The sequence below is a fragment of the Gasterosteus aculeatus genome, chromosome 1 (assembly GCF_964276395.1).
Source record: "Gasterosteus aculeatus chromosome 1, fGasAcu3.hap1.1, whole genome shotgun sequence".
Taxonomy (NCBI): Eukaryota; Metazoa; Chordata; class Actinopteri; order Perciformes; family Gasterosteidae; genus Gasterosteus; species Gasterosteus aculeatus.
In genome coordinates this window covers 5149638-5162865 of record NC_135688.1, presented here as the reverse complement: position 1 = coordinate 5162865, position 13228 = coordinate 5149638, and the positions used below count along the sequence as shown (strand labels likewise).

The following is a 13228-nucleotide window of genomic DNA, read 5'->3' as shown; positions in this document are numbered from 1 at the left end:
TATTTTAAAATCTCAATCCGCTGCAAATTTATGGTAGCTCATTCACACAGGATATGATTTTTTTATTTTGCTTTAGTAAACTCTCTCATGTAGAGATGAAGAATCCCTCCTAAAGGCTTGTGTGCTGTGCAGTGCACTCTACAAACACCCGATGGAGACAGAAATCCCTCTGTTGTGTCGGGGGGGGAATGAATTCTTCATTCTGTAGACGTTGTTTTGATCCCACATAACAACCACATAACTGCTGCCATTCATGTGTTTCCACTCTCTCTTTTAATCTTTTTTTTCCCCAGGACAAAGACATCTCATCACATCCACGGGGGCCTTGTACATTCTGGACGTGCTGCCGGAGGATGGGCTGAACAACTATCGCTGCACCACACGCCACCGCTACACCGGCGAGACCCGGCAGAGCAACAGCGCGCGCCTCATTGTGTCAGGTCCGTGTTCCTCTTAGAGGCCACGCCTTCTGTAGATAACGCCATAGATCATACCTGCATATACTCACACTTCTAAGGTGGATTTGGCACCGTTGCTCTCTCCTCACTCTAACATGACCAAATATTCAGTATATACGACTCGAAATGTGCTCCTGAGAATCAATATTGGATTACACTCTCAAGCTCCTGGCAACGCTCACCACTAATTAACTCTACATTCTCTGCTCCTTCCAGACCCCACCAATGCTGAGCCAGGCATCCTGGATGGCTTTGACCAGCGGGAGGTGATGATCAATCATCGGGTGGAGCTGCCCTGCAAGGCCTCGGGCTACCCGACGCCCAAATACCGCTGGCTGAAGGACAACAGCCCCCTGGAGCCTGACAGTCGCTTTCGCCAGACCACCACGGGGCTGCTGATCGAGAGCACGCAGCCCAGTGACTCTGGGACGTATGTTTGTGAAGTGTGGAACATTTATGGCAACGCTGAGGTGATGGGACGCCTGTATGTCAAACGTAAGGGAGCCTGTTTATGGTCGGGTTTGTCTTTGTTAGTTCATCCATTCATTAGCTGATTAACATTTGTGCATTTCTAAAACGTGAGATTTGCTGCTTTGATTACATTTTTTTAAACATAGTAAGGGAAACAGAAACAACATTTAGGAACTTGTGATTCATCACGTTCTTCTGACTCTTTGTTTTGAACAATTAAATACTCAATTAAAGTGACATCTGTAAATGTCTTTTTCAGTCCAGAACCAGGGAAAGTTCCCTTTATAGAAGAGAAAGAAAACCATGTTTCAGATCAGTCAATCTCACTGTCATTAAAACCAAACAAATCTTTGAAAGCTCCTCTAAAAAGACAACGCTCCTCTCTTTTCTGCGTGCGCAGAGCCCTTGAAGGCGGTGGTCAGCCCTCGCAAGGTGAAGGGCAGCGTGGGCAGCAAGGTGTCTCTGTCCTGTAGCGTGAGCGGCTCAGACGAGTATGAGCTGTCGTGGTACCGCAACGGGGAGATCATCTACCCCGGCAACAACGTGCGTTTCACCGGGCTGAACCGGGAGAACCTCATCATGGAGGGCATGTCGAAGAGCGACGGCGGAGCCTATCAGTGCTTCGCCAGGAAGGGCAAGATGTCGGCGCAGGACTTTGTGCACGTCATCCTCGAAGGTGAACCTTCCTGCTCACGCAGCCTGAATGGCGCCGAGCGGTGCCATAGGCCGCCATTGCAACGATCATCCCAGACTTCACAACCACGTAGAAAAACACATGAGCACACCGTCTTGAATCCAATAGCTTACCGTGGCAGCGTTGCTCGGGCAACTGTCGGCTGTGGCCGGGGAGCTGTTAAAAGAAGATATTGATAATCTATAGTTGTGTGGAACAGATCTAGATTATCAGAGCGGGCACAGACCTTTCAAAAGCCAACTGCTCTCAGGGTCTCTCAAGCTCCGGGATCACTGTTCATAATGAACGGTGATTAAAGTCCAGGTTTCTCTTCTTTTCTTCTTATTATACCGGCTCTCTGAGAGGAATACCAAGATTAATTAAAAACAGGAAAGTGCTTCAGTAGGCACGATCAACCAATCGTTCCCTCACCAGGTGAGCATGCAGTCAATGAGGCCACGTCATTGCACCCAGATACGAAAGCATCTGCCAAATCAATACATGGAAATGTAACGTAACCTCTGGAACAATCTGAAATAAAGAAACTAGAACAGAGCAGCTCTTCTAGCCGAAGCAAGTTGCTACGATGTAAAAATAACAGAATCAACGGCATCCGAAATAATTGAGTTGTTTCGTCACATGACGTTTCTAGCTGTAGTAATACGTCACACATCCCTACTGGCCAGAGTGAGATTAAGCAAACAGGCGCTGACTGATCTTGTGTCTGACCGTCGTATTCTTTTCCCCCCTTCCCGGCTGCACCTCGTCCCTCCTTGCAGACGGCACTCCCAAGATCCTGTCCTCCTTCAGCGAGAAGGTGGTGAACCCCAACGAGCCCGTCTTCCTGGTGTGCAACGTCAAGGGCACGCCGCCTCCCAGGTGCTCCTGGTCGCTGGACGACGACCCCGTCATCAAAGACACCCACCACCACCTGGGCCACTACGAGACCCACGAGGGCCACGTGGTCAGCCAGCTGAACGTCACACACACCCAGGTGCAGGACGGCGGGGTGTACCGGTGCACGTGCAGCAACTCGGCCGGGGTTGTGTACCACCAGGCTCGAATAAACGTAAGAGGTGCTTGTCAAATCAGCTCCTCCAAGAACAACAATACACATACCTTGTCTGTCTCTCTCTGTGTCCGTCTGTGTCTCTCTGTCCAGCTGCAGTTACTTCAGCGTAGGATGTTTTCTTTTTCTTTTCGCTTTTGTAGCGTTCTCTTATGATTTGTTTCATTTTTCCAAGTTGACTATTTTGTTGCTCAGTATTTATTAGTTAAATGTGTCTTTAATGACATTTGCATTTCTTATTGATTTTGCCTCCATTTCTAATTGCTGCTCCTTGTAAACATTTTAATATTGTAGCCTCGTCTTTTTCTCTCAAAATTATTACTGTGCTTCTCCTACATGCCTGTATTTTAGGTCAAATGAATTATCCTGGTTTGCTGAACATAAGCGTATCTGGATATTGGGTTCCAAAATGGGCTGGTTTGTAAATAGCCGGAAGAAAAATATATTTATTTTGTTTGCATGAATACATTATCTCTGGTTTGCTTGTGTGTCTGTGTGCGTGCGTGTGCGTGAGTGAGTGTTCTTACGTGTTAGTGTCTGTGTGTGTGTGTGTGTGTGTGTGTGTGTGTTTATCCAAGCAGCCAATTCAACTCTCCGCAAACAGATGTTAAAGCGATTATTCTGTTTCCATTTTGTGAGACACAGAATGTATTACTGCAGCAAGAGCAGACTAATAAGTATCAGTAGTACAGTGTTATCTAAACGCTCTGTTTGCCTTGATGGTTAGCACACTTTACTCTGCTTGTCGTTTCTCAGCCTACTGCTTTGAGTTAAGCCTAAACTTCACAAGATCGTGCGTTAAAACAACCAAGAAAAGCTTGAAACAACAGTTCCTTGTTCCATTCGTGAATATTTTAGAGGCTGCGGCGCTAATTGTTCTCTGTTTTATGTTCTCTGTTTAGCGGTTAACCTTTCTTTGTTTAACTACTACATATATTTTGAAAGTTCTAGGTCAGAAATATGTTTCTATTAACAAAAACACCAAAAATAAAGCTCTAGTGATTTGACGTCACTTTCCACTGAATGTCTTTATAGAGGATCTCTTCTCCTTCTCTGTCCCTCTGTAGGTCGCGCAAACATTCGTCCGATGAAAAACATCACGGCGATCGCCGGGAGGGACGCGTTCGTCCACTGCCGCGTGATCGGCTACCCTTACTACTCCATCAAGTGGTACAAAAACTCGGCACTGCTGCCGTTCAATCACCGACAGCGAGCGTTCGAGAACAACGGCACGCTGAAGCTGAGCAACGTGCAGCAGGTGGACGCTGGCGAGTATAACTGCAAGGTGATGGTGCAGCCCAACAAGATGGACTCCCAGAGTGTCCATCTTCGAGTGAGAGGTCAGTCCCACTGAGTCACGTTGCGCTGGACGACCTCGAGATGTTACCTAGCTTCCATTTTGAGGATGAATTATTTGAAGGCATGCGGGAAATGTTGTCAAACATACCGTGCAGCAGGTGAAAATAATATTAAGAATTATTATACTGAAAAATATAAACAAATATACTCAAAAGCTATTCATTTCCTTTATTTTGAATCAATTTTAGTCTTGCTTAAAATAGGCCGATAGAAAATCGGTGTTGTTAAATACAGAACTGAACTGATTTATTTCTTTATTAGTATAAATAAGACCCACTCAAACCGAAATGCAGACAGTCATATTTCTTATTAAGGAGATCAAGGTATCTAAAGACGGCAGCGCCAGTGTCACTTTATAGAGCCGAGTGACTGATCCTCACTGATTTCTAACAACTGTAAAAGGTAATTGTCAAAAGTGCTTCCCCATTATGCTCCGTGTCCCTCTTCCCCGTGTGCAGTACGCTATGTTGTTGTCACTATATTACGCTTTCTAATGGAGCGAGGGAAACCGAGCGCGAGAGGGAGTGAGACCTAAAGACAGAGCGATGATATAAAGCAACACTTCCCGGCGGTGCTATAGTGGGCAAGTGCATTTGTTAATTTACTCTGCTCATGCTTGAATGCGGAAGTGTCTTTGGGGATCCCTGGAGTCCATTATCTCCCCTTTTGTTGTGAATTAAATAAGATGCTAAAGTGCTGCTTATTTCCGTGTTATTTCAACTCACTGGACACTCAAACACAGATGACTTGTGTGATAGCTGGAGATTTCACCAGAGAATCGAGCAAAGAGAATTTAAATAGACGTTATTGTGTAACAGTGTGGTTTTATGATGCAGCCCGATTGACTCTGGCTGCTGTGTGAATACTGGTTTTCTTCTACGCATTAGTCCAGCAATCAGGGTTTTGAGTGGTGGGTACAATCTTAATATGTAGGTGCATCAACCCAGCATTAATAGACCAAGAGAAATAGCCCAGGCTCACTTGGATTTATGTTTCCATGCAACCTGAATGACTCACCTACATGTTATTTCTTTTTCAGCTTCTCTGTGCTCTTCTTTTTCTGAGAGAACATAATGTTCCAAGCTGAGAACTTATCGCAGAATGTTTTGCTGTTGCTGTCTTTTGTGTTCCTCCAGTGGCCTCTTTAAAGCAAGATAGTTAAAAGATTTTTTTTTGCTTTGCTCTGAGAAAAGGACTCCTCCGTATGTGCCACAAAATCCATGAAATGAAAACGGCCCCTAGAAAACAATCGGCTGAAATCCCATTTGATATTTGTGTCTCTTTCTCCCTGCCAGTGCCTCCCTACATTCAGCCCTTTGAGTTCCAGCGATTCACCATCGGCCAACGCGTCTTCATCCCCTGCGTGGTCATGTCGGGCGACCGTCCGCTGGACATCACCTGGCAGAAAGACGGACGGCCCATCCCCGTCAGCCTGGGTGTGACTGTGGACAACATTGACTTCACCAGCTCATTGAGAATCTCCAACCTCACGCCCGACCACAACGGCAACTACACCTGCGTCGCCCGCAACGAGGCTGCTGCAGTGGAGCACCAGAGTCAGCTCATTGTTAGAGGTGAGGAAGCACAGAGGAACAGATTACGTATCTAATGGCACCCTAGTGGACTTCCATAATCTGCAGTATGTGTGCAGGTTCTCATTTTAAGCCATCCCTGCAGTACCCATCTTCACTTATTAGTTCCTGCTGTGTGACCAGAGGTAAAATCGACTGGTGCAGTGTGTGTGTTTGTGTGTGTGTGTGTGTGTGCGCGCACGGAGGCCACGGGTGTAATAAAGACACCAACAAGATATCATGTATCAATGTCAGCTGTTGATTTTTTTTTGTGTATGTACAGTTCCTCCTCAGTTTGTGGTTCAGCCTGAGGACCAAGATGGGATCTATGGGAAAACGGTGACTCTGAACTGCTCAGCTGAAGGCTACCCTCCACCCACCATCGTATGGGAACACTCCAAAGGTACAATAACCACAGCATGCGTCGGTGAAACGAGGCGAGTGAATCAAAAACAAATCACACTTTTGAATAGAAACTGAGAATAACGAAGCAGACTGAAGAGAGGTACCAGGATGCTCAGTAATAACTCCAATATATCTCAGATTGAATAAGATGGAAGTACATCCCTCAATGTAATTAACTACAGATTTAATAGATGTAGTGTCATAATTCACTTAATGTTTAACCTTCACGAGACAAACTGCAGTCACGTAACTGTCTTTAGTTCAACAACATTAACACTTACAATGAGTGTGATGGGATTTATTCTTGATGTGTGATGTTCCACTTTGTATTGCTAAGTGACCACCGCTCAACAACTCACTGCAACAACGAACAGAGTATTGAAACGGAAAGTAATGTGGAGCGAAGCTCGCAGCTTTAGGGTCGTTTAATCTTCCGTCTCAGTGGTGATTCGGGTCTGGATTGAACTTCAGTTATTGAAGGTGTCAGCCTGGGTTCTAATGAATCCTTTCTCCTGATGTAACCATTCCATGCAAGCCAACTGTACATGCAAAAGGGAAATGCAATCGTGTGAAAACAATTTTTGATGTAAAATTATATTATTCCACAATATCAAACAAAAAAAGCATTATTATTGACCCGTACAAGATGTGAGTTAGCCTCAGGAGATATCAAATAAAATGATAATTTCGCCAACTACGTCGCAGCTTTGTGTGCAGCAAAGCTGGGTCTCAGGTTGTGTTTCTTAAAGCAACTGTGATCGTAGGCGAGTCCACTAGCAGTGCAGGCGAGTGGCTTCCATTTGCTCCATCCACAGCCGGAGCGTATGTGTGTGAATACACAGACATAAAAGCACACACACGCACACACAGCCATCTGCTCCGTGAACAGCGGGCTGAGTGGTTTGCAGGGTCTCCACCTGGAACCATCAGAGAATCCTGAGAGAGAGAGTGAGAGAGAGAGAGACGGGGGAATAGTAGTCCGAGTGATATACAGACACACACAGAGAGCTTTAGCAGACAGACGGCTGGGGAGGCAGCAGGTGAGTTGGGCCACTTGAGCGGGGCGGATCAAGGGGAGCCCCAGGTGTTTGCTCCATCATCCATATAACCCGGGATGAAAGCTTCACCAACAGAAGGACAACAACCAATGAGGAGTGGCACGTGTGTCTGTGTGTTTGCTCGGCCCCATGATCAAAGGAATGAAAGAATCAGATCTGTTTTTCAGCCTTTGATTGGATTTGTGTGTGCGGGCGTGCACGTGCGTGTGCCCGCGCGCGTGTGTGTGTGTGTGTGTGTGTGTGAGACAAACAGGCCTCGTGCCCGATTATTACTGTTTGACCATCCATTTCTGGTCCGTGCAGAGATTAGGCTTAGCAGTGCGCTTGTGTGCGACCACTGGATCGTGGCGTTAGAAACGAGCATCACGTGTCCAGCAGGAAGCGCATCGGTGTCCTTGTTTCTTTCAGGCCTTTGCACATGTATTTACTGCCATCTTTGTTGTTGTTCAAAGAAGCAATGAAAGTCACCTCCAGTACTAAAATACACCCAGGGTTGTTGGCTCGGGAAGCCATGGCCTCATTTGTTGCGAGGCGGAGGGCAGTCAGGCTCGAGGATGCCTGTTTGCGCGTGCTTTCACTGCAACAGGAGTAGGTAAGAGCCAGATGAGTGTCTCTGGGAGATTCGGAACAGTAAGTAAAGGTCAACCGCTATTAGCACGACGACTGGCACCATTTGGATATGCAAAGCCCCCCCCCTCCCTCCTCCTCCTCTCCCCGCCGGAGCCAGGGGAGCAGGAACAAAGTCACCACTTGACCCTCTGCTAGCCACGGCCACTTGACTGCATTCTAATTAAAAAGCAAAAACCCACAGCTCACTAAATAGCCTAATCTCTACACGCTTACTTTAACACGAGCTAATGCAACGTCTGGCTCAGCTCACACGCGTGTTTAATGCTACATGAGCAAGGTGGGCTGCAGTGCTTTCATCACTATAGGAGCAGACAATGTTCAGCTTCATTATTTATTGTCGGGGATGTTTCCTGCGGACTTTGCATAATATTACAATGTGTCGTTTTAACAATAGAAGGAGCATTTATATCATTTTCTATTAAAAAGATAGGTATTAATTACACACACGCAGGCGAGAATATGTCAGAGATGCCATGTCCAATTATTTCAGCGATGCTTCGGCGAAGGACGCCAAGCGCCAGTCGCACTGATCGTTTGAGAATTGGGGAAAGGGGCACCAGAGATTTACCCTTCTCGTTCTCTAATCTGACAAATCCATGCCTGTGTGATAAGCAAGGCCATTTATGCGGTCGATACAACTATTTCTTCTGGATCTAGCAATTCAACAAACATTCAGAGATTCGACGCACAGGAATACATTTTCCGGGAGAAAAACCCATGTCTGGCTGCGGCTGACATCTTCGGGTTTCACCGGCCCGGCCCGCTCCGCTCTCCTCCTGCCCGTTGTTCCCCTGCACCAATCTGCTGGCTTGTTAAACACGAGCATTATGTCTGTTCTGATTGCATCACACCGGCAGCTCGGCCCCGCTTCATCGTGCTCGGCAGCTGCTCGGCAGTTTAAGGACTTAAAGCCTGGTGTTAAGAAACATGTTTACAGTCCTCCCGTAATCTGACAGGCTTTGTCATCAAATCTGTAAACAGAAACGCGTGGTCAAAATGAATGCACGCACACAAACACACACACAGAAGATCAGCTTACCCGTTAAGCACCGTATCCCGTTTTAGCGCTGCGCATGTTTTTCAGGACGGAAATTTAAACAGTGCTCAATATACAGGGTTGTGTGTGCGTTCCATGTCGTGGATGAGCAACGGAGAGAGTTTTCCCGTTGTTTACGGTGTTGTTTTTACTCTGTTTCTTTGTCTCAGGCGCGGGCGTTCCCCAGTTTCAGCCCATCCAGCTCAACAGCGGATCTCGTGTGCAGCTGCTGAGCAACGGCTCGCTGCTGATCAAACACGTGCTGGAGGACGACAGCGGCTTCTACCTGTGTAAGGTCAGCAACGACGTGGGAGCTGATGTCAGCAAGTCCATGTACCTCACCGTGAAAAGTAAGAGCCTGTGTGCGATGCGCGATCAATATCAGTTGATGGGCAGTAATCGTTGTGTATTTTGATGTCAGGGCCGGTGCTGCAATGGGCGGCCGTTAAAACAGCGTTTTCCAGCATTACATTAACTAAAGGAAAAAAATGGAGGGAAGGGAGTTTCAGAGCCGTGTTCATGGTGAACAAACTTTCAGATCGTGGTTATAATCCATCCGAAGGCCCAAATAGGTCAACACAAAACATCTTAGAAGTGAAACAAAGCCTTTAAGGGGCCCGACTTCCATGCTGGCCAGAATAAAACAAAATAACTTGATTTAGTACGATTCCTTTGCACAAACTTATCTTTAAAGAGCATAAAGATGTTGCTGGTCTTGTGTCAGTGGTCGGGATGATAATGCTCTTGCCTCCAGTGAGGTATTAGCATGTAGCTCCCCCCGTGGCGCGAGGAGTGGCTCCTCATTTCCATGGCGCTTACATGCGAGTGGGGCTTATTTTCCCGTCGCTACCGTTATCAAACTGGATCACGAGGAGCCGTGCTGACATGCAGCCCTCTTTCTGTCTCTTCCTCTTTCTCTCGCTCCTCACCAGCACAAAGTCTGAGATAAAGAACATGAACGTGAAAAAGAAAAAAGAATCTGACACATTTAACTTTAAAGAGATGTAATGGAAGTTGAAACTAACCCTGACTTCTGACCACCATATATAATAATCTCCTTCTGGATAAATCGGCTCTTGTTATCATTAACCCCGGCTGGCATTGCGGTGCGGTGTCTCTGTGATGAAGCCTCGCCGTGTACGAGGTCGGGCGCTGCCACTGTGTGAGGCTGTCAGTGTTACGGCTCGGAGGAGAAAGTGCTCTCTGTGTTTTCATAGGTCCGCTCGTCGACCGAAGCGCACAGTTGCCATGCAGGCAAGTCGACCCCGTGGCTGCACTGACCTTTTCTGCCCTGCAGGATGCAGCTACAGAAGCATTTCTAACTCCAAACACCAAACAATTTTTAAGACATCCTTTATTTATTCAACATTAGATAATTTAAGATATAAAGGTGTGTGCATTTTTTCATGGTATGTTTTTAGTGTATTTACTAACCTGCACGATTCCAATGAGTCCTTCAGAGTGAAAGATCACACTCACCTCAAACAGAGCGAAATGATATGGATTAGTTTTCATTGCTCTTTGAAGTCAGTTGTTCAATCGACCAAAGTAGAGAAGATGGAGGGACGGAAACACAGAGAGAGAGAGAGGGAGAGAGAGGGAGAGAGAGGTTGACCCGCCGAATGCACTCTGCTGTTGCTCCGGGCTTCAGTTTCATGCTGTACTCGGTTCTATCAAAGGGAATTTTGACAACCTTAGTGCTAAATAATGTAAGCCTACTTCTCACAACTGGTTGTTCCATTAACATGAACCGTAATGTTAACATTATTTTCTGCTTTTATTATTCATATTGTTTTCTCCCCCTTGAGATTAATTTTTAACTGTTCCAGTAATTTTATGAAAATGAGTTTGTACTTGAGTTATATATGTATGTTTCTACCACACAGATGAACATAGAATATTAGATTAGAACTAAAGTGCATTGCTTGTCAGTTAATTGTTCTCTTTCTGTGTCATATGCACACTGACACTTGATGCCTCATTTAGTCATTTGTTAGCTGCGACCTTCTGAAGTTTTTAAAAAACATGAGCATTTTGTTTTCTTTTTTTTTGCAAATTAAGGGAAGCGGAGAGTCTTTAACCATAACCGTATACAAACAAAATAATCAAGCGGTTCAGGATTATACAACATTATTACATGTGTATAATTAACATGATATCAATACCGCTGTATTGTACCGGCTCTAGCTACAATTAACACAAAAAATCTCTCCACCAACATCTGCTTATCTCCAGAACCATCAATACCGCGGCTAACATCGTGCTAACAGTTCCCCGGTGACGTCACCAGAATATGTCATCATCAGTAGCGCTGGATGTGGATTAACTGCATGTGAACACACTTCCCCCTTTTACACTCTGTCCATTTACTCCCGAATCAAATCTCTCTTGCGGTGCCATTTAAAACCTCCAAGTCAATTATGATTCGGTTAGCATTGACGAGCCCTCCTCGCGGCTGGAATAATTCACAGCACAGAGAAGCCAGCTGTAAGTTCCATGGCCCCCCCCCAACCCCCCTCGTTACACGCAGGCGCCGCCGCACGCTGGTCACTCAGCAGCAGATCACGTTTCTTGCCCTTTAAACCCCAAACTGTACTCGCACACAACGAGATGCTCTCTGTAGAAGTGCATTTTGTTCATTCTGCTTGCATGTAACGTGTGGACATGTGTGTGTGTGTGTGTGTGTGTGTTTTACGAGGCTCTGGAACTCTTGAGTGGATTTCAGCCTCATTTCAATCCGTCAATACTTCAATTAGAAGCCGACGAGGGGACTCGAGGGAGGAGCAGTCCGCGTGTTCCGCTGCTTATATGCACCCTTCGTCTGTCTTTTTTTCAGCTGGGCGAGAAAGATTAAAAAGATAAATGAGACATTATTTGTTTTCTTTTATAGCAGCCGTTTGTGTAAATATCGCATCGCCAACAAGAAAGCGTACATTTATCCACCATTCCCAGACCTCTTTTTGGCTTCATTAAATCACTCTTCTAACAAAACAGTTCAATCTCAGATATTATATATTACATTTATTATTATAAAAATAATTTTTCATTAATCTGCACTGCTCCTCTTGTGTGTCTGTGTGTATTTTTTGCAATTGTCTTCTTTCAAGATCACAATAGTGAGGCCTGTATACAAACAAACAAGCAAAAGTGTAAGAAATAGATGAAATAATACATTTGTTGACTCTATAATGGAATAATGTATATAATACATTAAAGCTGGCCTGTCACATGGCATTGCATTTATTCAAAACATTAACAGGGTTGTTATTTCAAAACTAGTTAGTTGGAAACATCAACGTCATGACGTCAACTTTAGCTGAATTAGCTACTTAGCTGCTCCTGATAAAATTGACTGCTTAATTGGCCATAAATAGTTATCACAACATGTTCTCTTCATCAAATCAATAACCACCTTGTTGCTTATTTTTAATCTGCAAATGTTTTGTCACTGAGGTTATACGAGAACGTGTCAGTTTCTGGGCAAAAGAGGAAGTTGACCCAAATGGTTCTTCTTCTGGTTGTATTAAAGAACATTCAACCATCTTAGTCTTGAAGTCTTCTCCTCGGCCCCCTGTGTCTGCTCCCTTCTTCCCACTCGCACGTTCTCCTCTACCCGCCCGTGTTTTATTACTGGGGCCCTTTAATATTGCTGGATATTAAAAAATATACATCAAGCAAGCAATTATGGGCTATCAAAAAGAATAGTTTTAGCCCGAGGCCGTGCGAGTGCTGCACGCTAGATGCATCGAGATGAGACGAGGCCTCAGCTCAGTGTGGGCCGCCGGAGCACAACCAAGATCAGCCAAGATCGTAGGACATTTACTGTTTCATTCTCACATACAAAAAGCACGCAGAATAAAACTCGTATTCAAATAATGTATATTCATATTTATATATTGCTCATACGAAACCAAATATTTGAATAAACTTGATTTCACGCAGATGGAAGCAGTAACACACACACACACACACACTTTCATTGCGTGCCCTTTCTCTCTCGATGAGCAAACATCAGCTTCGTCATTGTTAACTTGCCAGTGCCGCAGATTTAGATGGAGGAAATAGCCCCCGTTAAGGAGCAATAACATTTAGAGACGGGGCTGAGGGGACTCTTTTAATAGGACTCGCTTAAAATTCATAGTTGCTATGCAAAATAAATCAGCGATTTCCTGCGCGGGGGCAGTGGGAAAGGAGGGGGGGGGGGGGTAATGACGGTGTGGGGAGGGAGGGAGAGGGAGGGGCTGCGGGTGAATAAGTGAAGAGGTTTAAACGTTGGCGGTCCAGAGTCTGACACATTTCATCGTGCCGGGGGGGGGGGGGCCAAGACGCGCTAGCAATATTTGATCAATCTCGGTATCGGCATGTCAGCCATCTCATTTTGAGCATGTTAGCATCCTGACATTAGCACCACTGTGCCTGAGTAGGCCACAAAGTCCGCCGTGCTAATAATCTAATGCACATGTAGATGCACTACTGATACATAATAATAATACTTATA

The 13228-nt window shown here is 45.4% G+C and overlaps 1 protein-coding gene across 4 annotated transcripts in view; it reads left to right on the top strand.

Annotated features, from left to right (window-relative positions):
- Positions 1-13228, top strand: part of dscamb (Down syndrome cell adhesion molecule b) — a 91016-nt gene that overhangs the window by 56769 nt on the left and 21019 nt on the right. For all 4 annotated transcript variants that reach the window (XM_040181326.2, XM_040181309.2, XM_040181316.2 and 1 more), the window contains exons 4-11: positions 294-440; positions 675-953; positions 1330-1605; positions 2382-2678; positions 3739-4011; positions 5326-5604; positions 5885-6004; positions 8901-9080. In XM_040181326.2, coding sequence (XP_040037260.2) covers positions 294-440; positions 675-953; positions 1330-1605; positions 2382-2678; positions 3739-4011; positions 5326-5604; positions 5885-6004; positions 8901-9080 — 1851 coding nt within the window. The remainder of the gene's footprint in view (positions 1-293; positions 441-674; positions 954-1329; positions 1606-2381; positions 2679-3738; positions 4012-5325; positions 5605-5884; positions 6005-8900; positions 9081-13228) is intronic.